Below are 17,897 nucleotides of genomic sequence, written 5' to 3'. Positions count from 1 at the left end.
TGTGCAAGGCACTGTACTAAGCACTGGGGTGGATACAAGGAGGTTGGGCTAGACACAGTCCTTGTCCCACATGGGGCTCACAGTCTCAATCCTAATTTTACACGAGGTAAATGAGGCACAGAGAAGTTAGGTGACCTGCCCAAGGTCACACAGCAGACAAGTGGTGGAGATGGGATTAGGACTCACGACCTTCTGACTCCCAAGCCCATACTCTATCCATTACACTGTGTTGCTTCTGAGAGGGTGAGTGGGGCATGGAACTGGGGGAAATGCCTCTCAGTGGTCTCATGAAAAGTTTCACCACAGCCAACCAAGGATTCTGACAGCTCTAAGAGATAGAAGCCCCTGCCTGCTGGCAAGGAGAACAGCTTGCTTTTAAAGTGCCCGGCCCTTGAACATAGCCCCTAATCCTCTTCCCACCAACAAATGAGCATCCGTTGATGCCCTGAAGATGAAAGACCACCACTCCCACTTGGCCACATGAGAGGGATAAAACAAAGTCCCCAAGACTTTGAGAAACAGCAAGGCATAGTGGCTAGAGCACGGCCCTGCAAGTCAGAAGGACCTGGGTTTTAATCCTGGCTATGCCACTTGCCTGCTCTGTAACCTTGGATAAGTCATTTCACTTCCTGTGTCTCATCTACCATTAAAGAAAAAAAAGATGAGAGGTGCCTACTAAGTCACGAGTCCGGTGAGATAAAATATTCTCAGGTTTAACTCCACCCCGCTCTGCTCAGAGGCCCGAGAGCCCCCCTCGTCCCAACGTCCCCAGGAGGCCGTGACCCATACCTGCTTGCAGAGGTATTCTGAAAATCTGCTCAGCCCCTCCTCGTGTAAACCCAGCAATGGAAAGATCTTGAAGAATCGCTCCACCTGAGGCAAGTCCCCTTCCTTGGTAGCGGTGGCAAATTTCTCGGTCACGATGGCCTTGAGGCGCTGCTCGGCGTCCTGCAGCAGTTTCAGGTTGGCATCAATCATGCTGCCTGCACATCACAGGGTGGGAGAAGGAGGCGACAGAGACGATGTGAGGAAAAAAATTTGATGGTCATGGACTTGATCTGCGTTAGAGGCTTGATGTAGTGGATAGAGCACGGGCCTCAGTCGGAAGGTCAAGCATTCTAATGCCAGCTCTACCACTTGTTTACTGTGTGATCTTTTACAGTTTACAGTCTAAAGTTCCAGCATTCCTCTAAAAGGCGTGGTCATCTGAAACTCATAATTGTATTATTTCACTGGCAGTCCCATTGCTAAAGTGTTCAACAACAACCAATAAATGAGGCTTCCAAATAATACTTACATTTTCCCTGAACTCATTCTGATTCAAACTCCTTGAAAAGATGCCATTCACCCACTTCACTTTCTCTCCACCAACTCTCTCCCAGATCATTACAGTCAACGTGGCTGTCCTCTGGCATTGAAATTGGTGATGGTCATCCTCAACTCAACTCTCAACTCCTTACTGTTCCTTAGCTCTTACATACAAACAAATGCTAAACCCTGCTGGCTCTTTCTCCACAACATTTCCAGGATCCACCCCTTCCCGTCCACACAGACAGCTATTGCCTTGGTCCAATATCTGTCCTGTCAGAGTTAGATTACTGCATCAGCCTCCTCGTTGGTCCCCTACTCCAATCAATCGGTGGTATTTGAGTGCTTCCTGTGTGTGGTGCTCAATAAATTCAATTGATTGACTGACTGCATGCTACACATTGCTGCGTGGATCGTTTTCTTGAAGGGCCCCTCGTTACACATCTCTCCCCGCCTCAGAAACTTCCAATGGCTACCCATCTCCGTCCTCGTTAAGTACAGATTCCTCACAACTAGCCCACTTCACCAACTCTACCCATTTTTCATATTGGGTCTCTTCACCCACACTCCTTGTCATCAATTCACATTCTTCGCTCCCTCTTAAGCCCACCCTAACTGTACCTCACGTTCAACTTCCTTTTCTCTGACTTCTCTCTTCCACTGTTCCCCCCTGCTGGGAATCAATCAATCAGTCATATTTACTGAGCACTTACTAGGTGCACAGCACTGTACCAAGTGCTTGGGAGGATACAATAACAGAATGAGGAGACATATTCCCTGCCCATAACAGGCTTAGAGTCTAGATGGGGAGGCAGATATTAATATGAACAAGTAATAATAATATATAATTTAAAGATATGTACATTAGTTCTGCGGGGTGAATATCAAAAGTCCAAAGGCCACAAATCCAAGTACACAGATGACACGGAAAGGAGAGCAAGCCAGGAAAAAGAGGGCTTCATTGGGAAAGGTGTTCTGGAGGAGATGGGACCTTAGTAATGCTCTGAAGGTGGAGAGAGTAGTGGTCTGGTATATATGGAGCAGGAGGGAGTTCCAGGCTGAGGGGAAGATGTGGGAAAGGGGTCGGAGGATAAATGAGATTGGGGCACAGTGAGTAAACTGGGGCTAGAGGAGCGGAGTGTGCGGGCTGGGCTGTAATAGCACAACAGTGAGGTGAGGTAGGATGGAATGAGCTGACAGTGCTTTAAAGCCAATGGTAGGAATTTGTTTGTTGGACATGTGGATGGGCAGCCATTGGAAGTTCCTGAGGAGTGGGGAGACATGAACTGAACATTTTTGTTGATAAATGATTCGGGAAGTATGGACTGGAGTGGGGAGTGGGGAGGTTAGGAGGTCAGCGAAGAGGCAGATGTGGTAGTCAAGGTGGGACACGATAAGCACTTGAATCAACATGGGAGTAGTCTGGATGGAGAGGAAAGAACGGATTTTATCAATGTTGTGAAGGCAGAAATGACAGAATTTAGTGACACTGAATATATGGGTGAAATGAGAGAGATGAGTCGAGGACAAGGCATGGTTATGGGTTTGTGAGGCAGGGAAGATAGTGGTGTTGTCCACAGTGTTGGGAAAGTCAAGGAGAGGGGAGGGTTTGGGTGAAAAGATAAAGAGTTCAGCTGTGGACATGTTTAATTTGAGGTGCCGGTGGGACATCCAAGTAGAGCTGTCTTGAAGGCAGGAGGAAATGTAAGATTGCAGGGAAGGAGAGAGGTCAGGCAACTCTAGGAAATGTGTCTGTTTTCTGGTTATATTTTACTTTACCAAGCTCACAATACAGTGCTCTGCACACAGTAAGCGCTCAATAAATGTGACAGAGTGAACTTTCTTCCCATCCAAATCTTTCACTCTTCAAAGCCCTCTTAAAGTCCCACCTTTTACTGGAAGACACCCCCGATTAATACAAAATACCCTTGTTGTGTCATCCCTATAGATCATGAGCTCCTTGTGGCCAGGAAATATGTCAGTCGGATCTGGTGTGTTATACTCTCCCAAGTGTTTAATATGGTGCTCTGCACACAATAAGCACTCAAATAAGACTGAACACAAAGCTACTCTTATCAAGTGTGTATTTTATTCCTACTCTCAGCACATATGCATATTATGTATGTCTATTTGATTACTTATTCAGCTACTGCATCCCGATATAGTTGTACATCTTTGTTTCAGGCTCCTGTTTCCTCTATTTGTAAATAATCTGTGTGTGTCATCTCCATTTAATATAAAGTTCTGTGAGGGCAGCGAATATACTTTCTTGCTTCTGTTGAATTCTCCCGAGTGATTATTACAATGTTTAGTACTCAGAAAGAAAGGGACACATCACTAAGGTAACACTTCAGCTCACTTCTTTGGCTCTGCACACAGAGAAACTACTTAGCAATCAGTGAAGCAGCATGGCCTAGTGGAAAGAACAAGTCAGACAACCAGGGTTCGAATCCCAGCTCTGCCAAATGCATGCTGTGTGACTTTGTACAAGTCATTTAACTTCTCTGGGCCTCAGGAAAGGGACTGTGTCCAACCAAATTCATTTATCCCTACCCCAGCAATTAGAACAGTGTTCAACACATAGTAAGCACTTTAATACCATAAAAACAAAACAAAAGCTGGACATTTTCACCTACAAATTCCCTGACTTTGTTTCAGCCAGTGGCTGGGAAAATGCTTACCTTCCTTGCCCTGCCGACTGAGCTCAATGACCGACTTGTCCAGGGACAGGTAGCGGTGGATATGGGCAGCTGCCTGCTCGTAGTCTTCATTTCTCAGGGCCGTCTGAACCCCATCCATGCAGAACTTCAGGTCCAGGATATCATCAGCTCTTTGGATGGCCTGGTAGAGGCGATTCTGCAGAGAGATGTAGGGGTGAGAATTCTCCTCCTGTTCCTGATAAAGGGCTAGATCGTAAGTTTTGAGATCCCTTCCAGTTCTGGGTCAAGCATGTAGAAGATAAGCTCGTTGTGGGCAGGGGATGTCCAACTCTGTTCTACTGTTCTCTCCCAAGTGCTTAGTACTGCGCTCTGCACACCCTAAGTGCTCAATATATACAATTGATTGATAGCAGGGGCTCAAAAGCTAGAATTATTACCATGTATTTTAATGTAGGCCATCAATTTTTTCCCAAATGCTTTCATAGATCTAAAATAATAATAGTGGTATTTGTTAAGCGCTTAATATGTGCCAAGCACTGTTATAAGTGGCGGGGTAGATACAAGGTAACGAGGTTGGACATACTCCTTGTCCCAAATGGGGCTCTCAGTCTTTAATTCCCATTTTACAGATGAGTTAACTGAGGCACAGAAAAGTTAAGTGATTTGCCCGAAGTCACACAGTGGACATATGCCGGAACTGGGATTAGAACCCAGGTCCTCTGACTCCCAAGCCTGTGCTCTTTCTACTAGACCACCCTGCTTTCCAAAAATCTCATTTTACCATCCCAACATTCCTATGCAAAAGGAAGGAGCAAATAGTCTCATTCCCATTTTATAGCTGGAAACTGAGGTCTACGGAAGTGCCCTGCCCAAGATGACAGGATTCATTTTAGAGAAGCAGCGTGGCTCAGTGGAAAGAGCCCGGGCTTGGGAGTCAGAGGTCATGGGTTCTAATCCCGGCTCCTCCACTTGTCAGCTGTGTGACCTCGGGCAAGTCACTTAACTTCTCTGTGCCTCAGTTCCCTCACCTGTAAAATGGGGATGAAGACTGTGAGCCTTACGTGGGGTAACTTGACCTTGTATCGACTCCAGTGCTCAGAATAGTGCTTGGCACATGGTAAGCGCTTAACCAATACCAACATTATTATTATTATTATTATGATGACAACGCCAGAGCTGGGGCTGGGACCGATGTCTTTGGACTCCCAGGCCAACGGTCTCTTTACTCCACCATGCTGTTTCACAAGGCTCCCGAGAAGTACCTGCATCCTTTACCTTGGCCAGGTCAAGCTGCCGGACTTTGCTGGAGACGTTCTCAGCCAGGTTACAGGTAAAGGTGATCATTCCAGCTAGTTGTTGGGCATCCCCCTCAATAAGTTGCAGGTTGGGACTGCAAACAAGAATTGGGCATGGAAGAAAGCACCAAAGAAAACAGTGTTTAGAACTGTTCCTACAAACGGTCACAAACGCTCTTCCATAAACACTAGACAGCACTGAGTGTCCTTCCGGAACATTTGGGAACACTGTGGAAGGGTAATTATCCTGTTGACCCTCACTTTGCTGTAATAGGGAGTGGGGGGGGGAGGGGGGAATAATCAGAAGTAGGAGTGAGCCTACCGAAGACCCACAGGGTATGGGGGACAGGTTCAGCAGGAGTCATGAAAAAAAGCCAGCTAATAAGGATGGCAAAGACCACAAGAGCTACTCCGGGTACGGCCTGCCAGTCTAGGGCGCTAAGGCAATCTTGGGAACTAGGCTGTGTTCACTTTGCCCATAAATAGATTTTGTACACAAAATTCATGTGCGTCCTTCGCAAAGGACTGCGCTCCTGTCTTTCCACACCCTTGTCGCACCACTGCACTTTCAATTTGTTTTGTTTACTCCCTAAGTCTCCTTATTCACTCAATAGTATTTATTGAGTGCTTACTATGTGCAGAACACTGTACTAAGCACTTGGAACGTACAATTCAGCAAAAGAGAGAGACAAGCCCTGCCCAGTAACGGGCTCACAGTCTAAATGGGGGAGACAGACCGCAAAATCTTTCTCCCCTGTTAAAGCTTAAAATCCTGGAATATGTCACACTCCTTTATTCTGTACTTCCCAAACACTCAGTCCAGTGCACTGCACCAAGGGGGTGCTCAGTAAATGCCGTTCCTGCAAGAACATGACCAGGAAGGACATGAGAGTGCAATTCGCCCCGTGCAACCACTCAGTATGATAACCGATTCCATCCTGCGGTTTTCAATCCCAAACTCTTCTCTGCTGGATGGAGGGGACGGTAGGCTCCATTTTCATCACTCTGGAGTTGTAGAAAGCAGGAGCGCTTTACAGACAACAGGATAAAAAAAATTAAGCCAGAGAAATGCTGCTCTTAGGCATCCCTCGGTCAGTCCAAAAGGCTCGGTGCTTGGAATGGGAGGAGTTGGGCTTGGGCAAGAAAGGCTGTGTGCTCCTGTTCTGGGACCCCACTGGGGTGGAGGGTGGGGGTATGGGGGTGTGTGCGTGTTGGAATTGGGGGGGAGGGCAAGAGGTGGGGTGGTATGGCTCCTGGCAGGTGAGGCTGGTGGGAACTTTGGTACAGGTAGCTACAGTTGCCTAAATGAAGAACTGAGCAGAGTTCACCACCACCACTTGAGTGATAATAAAGGGCCTGTGCTTCCAGGGCTCAGATCAGGCCGGCTTGAATTGGCCTCTAGAATCTCAACCTCTAAAGGGCTACTTCATCCAATCCTACTTTCTCCCATGTCCCCTAGAAAATTAGATTAATTTTACCCTGAGGAGACTCAATCATGCGAAAGAAAAATTTTCTACCTAGACTGTGAGCCCCAAGCAGGACAGGGACTGTGCCATCCTAATAACCTTGTATCCCCCCCCAGTGTTTAGAATAGTGTTTGGTCTTCTCCTCCCTCATCGACACCCATGCCCGTCACCCCCGCCGATTGTTCCGGACCTTTAACTCTCTCCTTAGGCCCCCTGTTCCTCCCCCTCCCCCATCTCTCACCCCTAATGATCTGGCCACCTATTTCCTCACGAAAATCAACACGATCAGGTCTGAGCTCCCCAAAGTCACCCCTCCGCCTCTCCCCTCCCCCCCAGCGACCCCCTCCCCTACGTTCCCATCCTTCCCTGCAGTATCCTCAGAGGAGATCTCCTCCCTCCTCGCAAGTGCCACCCCCTCCGCCTGCGCCTCGGACCCCATTCCCTCTCACCTTCTTAAAACCATCGCCCCTGCCCTCCTCCCTTCCTTAACTTCTATTTTTAACCACTCAATCTCCAAGGGCTCCTTCCCCTCTGCCTTCAAACACGCCCACGTCTCCCCCATCCTAAAAAAACCCGCTCTTGACCCCACTTCCCCCTCCAGTTATCGTCCTATCTCCCTACTACCCTTCCTTTCCAAAATCTTAGAACGAGTCGTCTACAATCGATGCCTAGAATTCCTTAACTCCCATTCTCTCCTGGACCCCCTCCGATCTGGCTTCCGTCCCCTCCACTCTACCGAGACTGCTCTCTCTAAGGTCACCCGTGACCTCCTTCTTGCCAAATCCAATGGCTCCTACTCCATTCTGATCCTCCTTGACCTCTCTGCTGCCTTTGACGCTGTCGACCATCCCCTCCTCCTCCATACCTTATCTCACCTTGGCTTCACGGACTCTGTCCTCTCCTGGTTCTCCTCTCACCTCTCTGGCCGATCATTCTCGGTCTCCTACGCTGGAGCCTCCTCCCCCTCCCGTCCTTTAACTGTTGGAATTCCTCAAGGGTCAGTTCTTGGCCCTCTTCTGTTCTCCATTTACACTCACTCCCTCGGTGAACTCATCCGCTCTCACGGCTTTGACTACCATCTCTACGCAGATGACACGCAGATCTACATCTCCGCCCCTGTCCTCTCCCCCTCCCTTCAGGCTCGCATCTCCTCCTGCCTCCGGGACGTCTCCACCTGGATGTCGGCCCACCACCTAAAACTCAACATGAGCAAGACTGAGCTCCTCATCTTCCCTCCCAAGCCCGGTCCGCTCCCAGACTTCTCCATCACCGTGGATGGCACGACCATCCTTCCCGTCCCGCAGGCCCGCAATCTCGGTGTCATCCTTGACTCGTCCCTCTCGTTCACCCCACGCATCCTATCCGTTACCGAGACCTGCCGGTTTCACCTCTACAATATCGCCAAGATCCGCCCTTTCCTCTCCACCCAAACGGCTACCTTACTATTGCGGGCTCTCGTTATATCCCGGCTAGATTACTGTGTCAGCCTTCTCTCTGACCTCCCTTCCTCCTCTCTCGCCCCGCTCCGGTCTATTCTTCACTCCGCTGCCCGGCTCATCTTCCCGCAGAAACGATCTGGGCATGTCACTCCCCTTCTTAAACAACTCCAGTGGTTGCCTATCGACCTCCGCTCCAAACAAAAACTCCTCACTCTAGGCTTCAAGGCTCTCCATCACCTTGCCCCTTCCTACCTCTCCTCCCTTCTCTCTTTCTACCGCCCACCCCGCACGCTCCGCTCCTCTGCCGCCCACCTCCTCGCCGTCCCTCGGTCTCGCCTATCCCGCCGTCGACCCCTGGGTCACGTCCTCCCGCGGTCCCGGAACGCCCTCCCTCCTCACCTCCGCCAAACTGATTCTCTTTCCCTCTTCAAAACCTTACTTAAAAATCACCTCCTCCAAGAGGCGTTCCCAGACTGAGCTCCTCTTCCCCCTCTACTCCCTCTGCCATCCCCCCTTTACCTCTCCGCAGCTAAAGCCTCATTTCCCCTTTTCCCTCTGCTCCTCCACCTCTCCCTTCCCATCCCCACAGCACCGTACCCGTCCGCTCAACTGTATATATTTTCGTTACCCTATTTATTTTGTTAATGAATTGTACATCGCCTTGATTCTATTTAGTTGCCATCGGTTTTTACGAGATGTTCTTCCCCTTGACGCTGTTTAGTGCCATTGTTCTTGTCTGTCCGTCTCCCCCGATTAGACCGTAAGCCCGTCAAACGGCAGGGACCGTCTCTATCTGTTGCCGACTTGTTCATCCCAAGCGCTTAGTACAGTGCTCTGCACATAGTAAGCGCTCAATAAATACTATTGAATGAATGAATGAATGAACAAAGTAGGCTCTAAACAAATACGGTAATTATTAATGATCATTATTATCAAAACTATGGACTCGAAAAAATATAAACCTTAATTGGACTGATTGCATGAGTATGAGGGAAGTAATGTTGCAATTTTAAGGTTTTTAGCAAATGAAAAAATGCTCTACATACCCTGAGGTATTTATCCATTCCTCTACATTTTAAGCACAACCAAGTTTTTACAATAAAGTAGGTCTGTATCCAACGATATTACGTCCAACTAGTCCTTAACGAGGAAGAGTATTTCTGCCAGTCTAGCAGAACTCACCCCATGCGTTGGAGGGTGATCATCTTGCCCTCAATAGTGTTTTGCTGCTCCAGAAGCACATCCAACTCTTTCTCCACCGCTTTCTGAAACAGATAGCAAACTCACAATGACAGAATGACTCAGTGGTATTTATTGAGCACTTACTATTTGCACAGCACTGTACTAAGCACTTGGGAGAATACAACAGAACGAGTGATAACGCTCCCTGCCCATAATAAGCTTACACTCTAGGGGGTGAGACAGACTGTATATTTAATTTTAAGATATATAATTAATTTTAAGACTATATAATTAATTTTAAGACATGTATAACTAAGCTCTGCTCTAAGAACCAAACTGTAACAGGGATATGGGTCAAGAAGGGATAAATGGCCACTTAAAACCTTTAAAACCTTTTCCCTAAAAGTCAGGCATTCGGTCCTACCAAACGTCATTAAAACAGCAGTCTAATTGCAGAGAAAAACCTACACAGATTAGGATAATGCAAATATCACAGACAGTATAAAATACTATTTTGTAGGTAGCTAATGAAGAACTTCCTTGATTACTCAATTGAATCTGCTACAGTTTAAATGTTCATTCATTCATTGTCTTATTTATTGAGCACTTATTGTGTGCAGAGCACGGTATTAAGGGCTCGGGAGAGTACAGTACAACAAGAGTTGCATTCCCTGCCCACAATGAGCTAATATATATGTATTATAAGTAAAAAGTCCCCAAAATCAAGTTTAAAAAATCCTGAAAAATATAAGTGTATGCTGTACTGATGAAATGGAGTTAAGTTTAAGCAAATTTTCATAGGGTGATAGGAAAACACTGAATAGACATCAACCTGCTTTTCTATTTAAATGAATAGGCCATCTCAGATAAAAATGCAGCGGTTACGAGATCATGATTTGATTAGTAAAAGTTGACAGTGGGCACTTCTGCAACATATGACTGGAGGGAAGATTAATTTCCATCATTGGAGGCAGACTACAAAGTTTAGTTGGATCCGACAGCCAGCATTCAACAGAAATCACCCAAAATTACATTTCCTCTATGCCCGGCCCAAAAAAGCCGGCCAAGTTTCTTTCCTCTAAATTGTTAGCTCGTTATGGGCAGGGAACATATCTGCTAATTCTGTTGTATTGTAGCCCCTAGCGCTTAGTACAGTGCTCTGCACATAGTAAGTGCTCAATAAATACCGTTAAAAAACCTTAACAAATGGCACTTAAATATTAGTATTATGGTATTTGCTAAGCACTTATTATGTGCCCAGCACTATTCTAAATACTGGGGTAGATACAAGCCCCTGTCCCACGTGGGATTCAAAGGCTAAGTAGGCTGGGGAAGCACCATGGGGCAGTGGCCAGGGAACAGGCCTGGGAGTCCGAAGGTCGTGGGTTCTAATCTCGGCTCAGCTACTAGTCTGCTGTGTGACCTCGGGCAAGTTACTTCACTTCTCTGTGCCTCAGTTACCTCCATCTGTAAAATCAGGATTGAGACCGCGAGCCCCTCGTGGGACACGGACTGCGCCCGACCCGATTTACTTGTATCCACCCCAGGTCAGTACAGTGCTTGGCACACAGTAAGTGCTTAATAAATACCACAGTTATTATTATTATTACAGGGAAGAGGAATGGAATCTCTATTTTATAGGTGAGGAAATTGAGGCACAGAAAAATTAAGTGACTTGCCCAAATCCACCCAGCACGCCGCTGGCAGGCTAGGATTACAACCCAGATCTTCTGACTTCCAGGCCTGTGCTCTTTCCACAGGGCCGCAAATATTATCATAATTATTATGATTGTTGTCATCATTATTATTACTATTTCCTTTCAAAGATAGTCCCGAACGTCCGGACGGTGACTAGCCTTTTAAGCTCCTTGAAGAGAGGGATCTGTGCCTACTAAGTCTAGTATATTGTTCTCCCCCAAACTCTTAATATAGCGTTCCCCTCACAATAATGATAATAATAATAATAATGATATGGTATTCATTTAGCGCTATGTACCAGGCACTGTCCTAAACACTGGGGTAGATACAGGCAAATTGGGTTGGACACAGTCCTTGCCCCACATGGGGCTCACAGCTTCAATCCCCCTTTTACAGGTGAGTTAACTGAGGCACAGAACAATGAAGTGACTTGGCCAAGATCACACTGTCAAGTGGCAGAGTCGGGATTAGAACCCATGACCTGCTAACTCCCAAGCCTGTGGTCTACGCACTAGGCCTTACCACTGATTGAGGAAAAGTGAGTCAGAGAGCGGAGTGACTAGCCTGAGGGAGAAACCAGGTTCCCTGCCTCAGTTTCCACATGAGGATAGAGAAGCAGCATGGCCAAGTGGACGGGGCCTGGGAGTCAGAAGGTCATGGGTTCTAATCCCAACTTCATCACTTGTCACCTGTGTGACCTTGGGCAAGTCACTTAACTTCTCAGGGCCTCAGTTCCCTCATCTGTCAAATGGGACAATGAGCCCCATGTGGGACAACCTGATTACCTTCTATCTACCCCAGCGCTTGGCATATACCAACATTTTTATTTTTATTATTTTATTTTACTATTATTATTAAATTACTTCACTTCTCTGGGCCTCAGTTCCCTCATGGCTCAGCAGAAAGAGCATGGGCTGGGGAGTCAGCAGTTGTGGGTTCGAATCCAGGTTCTGCCACTTGTCAACTGACTGTGGGCAAGTCACTTCACTTCTCTGGGCCTCAATGACCTCATCCGTAAAATGGGGATGAGGACTGTGAGCCTCACATGGGACAACCTGATTACCCTGTATCTATCCCAACGCTTAGAACAGTGCTCTGCACACAGTAAGTGCTTAACAAATATCAACATTATTATTATTATTACGTGGGACAACCTGATTACCTTCTATTTACCCCAGCACTTAGAACAGTGCTTGGCTCCCCTTCTTAAACAACTCCAGTGGTTGCCTATCGACCTCCGCTCCAAACAAAAACTCCTCACTCTAGGCTTCGAGGCTCTCCATCACCTTGCCCCTTCCTACCTCTCCTCCCTTCTCTCTTTCTACCGCCCACCCCGCACGCTCCGCTCCTCTGCCGCCCACCTCCTCGCCGTCCCTCGGTCTCGCCTATCCCGCCGTCGACCCCTGGGTCACGTCCTCCCGCGGTCCCGGAACGCCCTCCCTCCTCACCTCCGCCAAACCGATTCTCTTTCCCTCTTCAAAACCTTACTTAAAAATCACCTCCTCCAAGAGGCCTTCCCAGACTGAGCTCCTCTTCCCCCTCTACTCCCTCTGCCATCCCCCCTTTACCTCTCCGCAGCTAAAGCCTCATTTTCCCCTTTTCCCTCTGCTCCTCCACCTCTCCCTTCCCATCCCCACAGCACCGTACTCGTCCGCTCAACTGTATATATTTTCGTTACCCTATTTATTTTGTTAATGAATTGTACATCGCCTTGATTCTATTTAGTTGCCATTGTTTTTACGAGATGTTCTTCCCCTTGACGCTGTCTAGTGCCATCGTTCTCGTCTGTCCGTCTCCCCCGATTAGACTGTAAGCCCGTCAAACGGCAGGGACTGTCTCTATCTGTTGCCGACTTGTTCATCCCAAGCGCTTAGTACAGTGCTCTGCACATAGTAAGCGCTCAATAAATACTATTGAATGAATGAATAAGCGCTTTAACAAATACCAACATTATTATTTTTATTATTATTATTAAATCACTTCACTTCTCTGGGCCTTGGTGCCCTCATCTGTCAAATGGGGATGAAGATTATCAGGTGGGACTGGCTCAGTGGAAAGAGCCAGGCTTGGGAGTCAAGAGGTCATGGGTTCGAATCCCAGCTCTGCCACTTGTCAGCTGTGTGACTGTGGGCAAGTCACTTCACTTCTCTCTGCCTCAGTTCCCTCATCTGTCAAATGGGGATTCAGATTGTGAGCCCCTTATGGGACAATCTGATGACCCTGTATCTCCCCCAGCACTTAGAACAGTGCTCTGCACAGATTAGGCGCTTAACAAATACCAACATTATTATTAGTTTACTTCTTGGTGCCTCAGTTCCCTCATCTGTCAAATGGGGATGAAGCCTGGGAGCCCCACGTGGGACCACCTGACGACCCTGGATCTCCCCCAGCGCTTAGAACAGTGCTCTGCACATAATAAGCGCTTCACAAATACCAACATCATTATAATTACTTTACTTCTTGATGCCTCAGTTCCCTCATCTGTCAAATGGGGATGAAGCCTGGGAGCCCCACGTGGGACCACCTGATGATCATGTATCTCCCCCAGCGCTTAGAACAGCGCTCTGCACATGGTAAGCACTTAACAAATACCAACATTATTATTATTACTTTACTTCTTGGTGCCTCAGTTCCCTCATCTGTCAAATGGGGATGAAGCCTGGGAGCCCCACGGGGGACCACCTGATGACCCTGGATCTCCCCCAGCGCTTAGAACAGTGCTCTGCACATAATAAGCGCTTCACAAATACCATCATCATTATAATTACTTTACTTCTTGATGCCTCAGTTCCCTCATCTGTCAAATGGGGATGAAGCCTGGGAGCCCCACGGGGGACCACCTGACGACCCTGGATCTCCCCCAGCGCTTAGAAGAGCGCTCTGCACATGGTAAACGCTTAACAAATACCAACATTATTATTAGTTTACTTCTTGGTGCCTCAGTTCCCTCATCTGTTAAATGGGGATGAAGCCTCGGAGCCCCACATGGGACCACCTGATGATCCTGTATCTCCCCCAGCGCTTAGAACAGTGCTCTGCACATAGTAAGCCCTTCCCAAATACCAACCTCATCATCATCATCCCCATTTGACAGATGAGGGAACTGAGGCCCAGAGAAGTGAAGGGACTGGCCCACAGTAAGCGCTTCCCCTGTGGGCAAGTCACTTCTCTGGGCCTCAGTGACCCCCATCTGTCAAATGGGGATGAAGCCTGGGAGCCTCAATGGGACCCCCTGATGATCCTGGATCTCCCCCAGCGCTTAGAACAGTGCTCTGCACAAAGCAAGCGCTTCCCAAATGCCAACGTCACGGGGATGGCCAACATCACGATGGGGCTGGCTCCCTCCCTCTCAGGGCGCCGCACCTCCTCGTCACACAGCCGCTCGTACACCGCCTCCAGGTCCTGCAGCTCGGTGAGGGAGCGGATGAGGTCGAGGGAGAGGTCGGAGCGGCCGCCGACGAGCCTCCTTCCCGCCTTCAGGGGTGAGCAAGACTCCGCCATCTTGGCTCCACCATGGCACTTCCGGTGAGGTGAAGGCTCCGCCTCAAGACGAGGGCCTAAGCCGGAGGAACGGACCGGCTGCCATCCCACATCCCTCAGCCGTTTAACCACTCCCCTCTCCTTTCTCCCCAGGCCCTCCTGGAGCAGTTAAAGGGCTTCGTGTGGTCTCGAGGAGGGGGGATTGTGGACGCCATTTTTCAGGCACTGCTGAGGGCGCCTTTCCTCCTCCCGCCCCACTGGAAGGACCCCGGGTGGGAGGGCTAATGGCGGCAGCCCGCGGGACGGCGGCCTAGACCGCGGCCGACGGCATCCACCCGACATCGGCGCCATCGCAGCCGCTCCCGGGGTGAGAGGCGTCCCCATCTCTTCTCCGAGGCCCGGGCCGTGAGGACAGGTCGATATGGCGGCGGCGGGGAGGCGGCGGGGAGGGCGGGAGACGGGGGCGGCGCGGCCATGGCGGCCCAGGCCCCAGCGCTGATTTTGGAGGGACGGAGGGGACACACACTCCCACACACGTGCGGGCGGGAAATTCATTCGTTTAGTGAGCGCTTACTGTGTGCACAGCATCCATTCATTCAGTAGTATTTATTGAGCGCTTACTATGTGCAGAGCACTGCGCTAAGCGCGTGGAGTGCACAATTCGGCAACAGAGACCATCCTAATATCCTCATCATCCCAGGGTAGGGAGCACTAGGCTCTCCCCCCCCAAACCCTCCTTAAATTCATGCAATCCGATTTTTTGAGCTCTCGCTCTGTGCACAGCACTGCGCTAAGCGCGTGGAGTGCACAATTCGGCAACAGAGACCATCCTAATATCCTCATCCCCGAGTGGGGAGCACTGGGCTCCCCCCCCCCAACCCTCCTTAAATTCATGCAATCCTCTTTTTTGAGCTCGCTCTGTGCAGAGCACTGCGCTAAGCGTTTGGTTTGCACAATTCGGCAACCGAGGCCATCGTAATATCCCCATCGTCCCAGGGTGGGGAGCACTGGGCTCTCCCCCCCACCCCAAATCCTCCTTAAATTTATTCAATCCTATTTATTGAGCTCTCGTTCTGTCTTGAACACTGCACTAAGCGCTTAGAGTGCACAATTCGGCAACAATCCTTGCCCAACAGTGAGCTTCCAGTCTAATCGAAAAAGCTTGGGGTCCTTTGAAGTGGCAGGAGGGCGACGAGGGACAAAGGGAAAGAGCAATGGAGAATAATAATAATTTTGGTACTTGTGAAGCGCTTACTATGCGCTGAGCACTGTTGCAAGCTCTGGAGTAGATACAGGGTCATCAGGTTGGCCCGCGTGTGGCTCAATGCCTTCTTCCCCATTTTACAAACAATAATAATAATTTTAGAACTTATGCGCTTACTATGTGCTGAGCACTGTTCCAAGCGCTGGGGTTAGACTGTAAGCCCGTCATTGGGCAGGAATTGTCTCTATGTGTTGCTGAATTGTACATTCCAAGCGCTTAGTACAGTGCTCTGCACATAGTAAGTGCTCAATGAATGAATGAATGGGGTAGATAACAGGGTAATCAGCTTGCCCTTCGTGGGGCTCTCAGTCTTCACCCCCATTTTACAGATGATAATGTTGGTTTTTGTGAAGTGCTTACTATATCCTGGGCACTCTTCCAAGCGCTGGGGTAGATACAGGGTAATCAGGTTGTCCCATGTGGGGCTCACAGTCTTCACCTCCATTTTACAGATAATAATGTTGGTATTTGTGAAGTGCTTACTATGTGCTGAGCACTGTTCTCAGCGCTGGGGTAGATACAGGGTAATCAGGTTGCCCCACATGAGGCAGAGCTGGGCTTGGAACCCACGACCTCCGACTCTCAAGCCCGTGCTCTTTCCACTAAGCCATGCTGCTTATTAACAATAACAATCACGGTATTAGGAGCCAACGATGTGCCAAACACTGTACTAAGCACTGGGGTGGATACAGGATCAAGTCTGACAAAGGCCCTGTACCATATAAAGACCCTAATCTAAGGGGGAAGGAGAAAAGATGAAGATATTGAGGCACAGAGACATTAGGTGACTTGCCCAAGGACACAGAGCAGGTAAGTTGCAATCAGTGGACTGTGTTGAGCGTTTACTGTGTTGAGCACTGTGCTAAGCTTTTGGGAGAATCCAATCCAATAAAGTTGGTTGAATATGATCCCTGCCCATAAGGAGCTTACAGTCCAGAGGGAGAGATATATATTAAATTACAGATTGGGGGAATCAGGGTTAGTACGTAAAGTCTCACATGGGTTTGTGCTGTTTTTCCACTAGGCCCTGCTGTTTCTCAAATTATATCTTGATGAAGGATTTAGTTGATATGTTGAACATGAGGCCTGGCAAAAAATGCAGACATGCAGGATCGGAGAGGGTAATATGTCACTAACCTGGGCATTTTACCTGGAAAAAGGCCTGGGATCCATTCCGCGTGTTCTGTGGAATTTTGTTGAAGGCACTAAAAGTTCCAAGATCTTCATTAAATGGGAGGAAATGTCTTCCCTGTGTTTCTGCTACTCAAGTAAGGCACATCAAGCAGCAGTTCCTGGGACAAAATGGGAAGAGAGGAGGAGGGTAAAGGGAGAGAGGGGCAGGATTGCAGAGTTTAACCAGGCTTAGAGTAAGAGAGGGATTATTTCCTTGTAACTCACAACCGATGTAAACTCAAGGGCTTAATTTATTTAAGACCTGTTGCTTGCAACCCTGAGAGCAGAAGCAGAGAACTGGAAAGGGAGAGGTAAAAAGGAGGGAAGGGAAATGATTAAGTAGGATCAGTAATCATGCTGCTTAGAGAAGCAGCATGGCTCAGGGGAAAGAGCCCGGGCTTGGGTGTCAGAGATCATGGGTTCGAATCTTGGCTCTGCCACTTGTCAGCTGTGTGACTGGGCAAGTCACTTAACCTCTCTGTGCCTCAGTTACCTGAGTTACCTCATCTGTAAAATGGGGATTAAGACTGTGAGCCTCATATGGGACAACCTGATTACCCTTTATCTACCCCAGCGCTTAGAACAGTGCTCTGCACATAGTAAGTGCTTAACAAATACCAACTTTATTATTATTAATAGCCCCAGCCTGTCCTTTCAAGGCTCAAGTGGGCCATTTTCCCATTTACCTTGCAGCAGGAATCTGAAACACTGCTGCTATATAAGAAAGGTTGCCTGCGTCTTGGGAGCAGAGTCAGCTTTTGCAGGGTCGAGGTAGGGAGCAAAACAAGCAGCGAGGCCTGGGAGTCAGGGGATCTGGGTTTTAATTCCTGCTCTTCCACTTGTTTGCTGTATGACCTTAAGCCAGTCACGTAACTTCTCGGTGCCTCAGTTTCCTCAGCTGTAAAAATAGGCATTCAAAACCTCCTCTCTTT

The 17,897-nt window shown here is 48.5% G+C and overlaps 2 protein-coding genes across 3 annotated transcripts in view; one reads left to right on the top strand and one right to left on the bottom strand.

Moving 5' to 3' along the window:
- Positions 1 to 14,580, bottom strand: part of COG4 (component of oligomeric golgi complex 4) — a 31,079-nt gene extending 16,499 nt beyond the window's left edge. Inside the window, exons 1-5 of the mRNA XM_001506569.6 lie at positions 14,412 to 14,580; positions 9,351 to 9,433; positions 5,244 to 5,358; positions 3,990 to 4,164; positions 790 to 983 (exon numbers count right to left, since the gene is read on the bottom strand). Coding sequence (XP_001506619.2) covers positions 790 to 983; positions 3,990 to 4,164; positions 5,244 to 5,358; positions 9,351 to 9,433; positions 14,412 to 14,549 — 705 coding nt within the window. The 5' untranslated portion in view covers positions 14,550 to 14,580. The remainder of the gene's footprint in view (positions 1 to 789; positions 984 to 3,989; positions 4,165 to 5,243; positions 5,359 to 9,350; positions 9,434 to 14,411) is intronic.
- Positions 14,581 to 14,654: 74 nt separating this feature from the next.
- Positions 14,655 to 17,897, top strand: part of SF3B3 (splicing factor 3b subunit 3) — a 35,614-nt gene continuing 32,371 nt past the window's right edge. The window contains exon 1 of one of the 2 annotated variants that reach the window (XM_001506404.5): positions 14,655 to 14,895. The gene's annotated coding sequence lies outside the window, so the exon portion shown is untranslated. Of the gene's footprint in view, positions 14,944 to 17,897 lie in introns of both variants that reach the window. The other variant, XM_007671963.4, reaches the window with a different exon arrangement.

This window comes from Ornithorhynchus anatinus, chromosome 11 (assembly GCF_004115215.2).
Source record: "Ornithorhynchus anatinus isolate Pmale09 chromosome 11, mOrnAna1.pri.v4, whole genome shotgun sequence".
NCBI lineage: Eukaryota > Metazoa > Chordata > Mammalia > Monotremata > Ornithorhynchidae > Ornithorhynchus > Ornithorhynchus anatinus.
The sequence above is the reverse complement of the archived record's forward strand: the minus strand, read 5'-3'. Positions and strand labels throughout refer to the sequence as shown.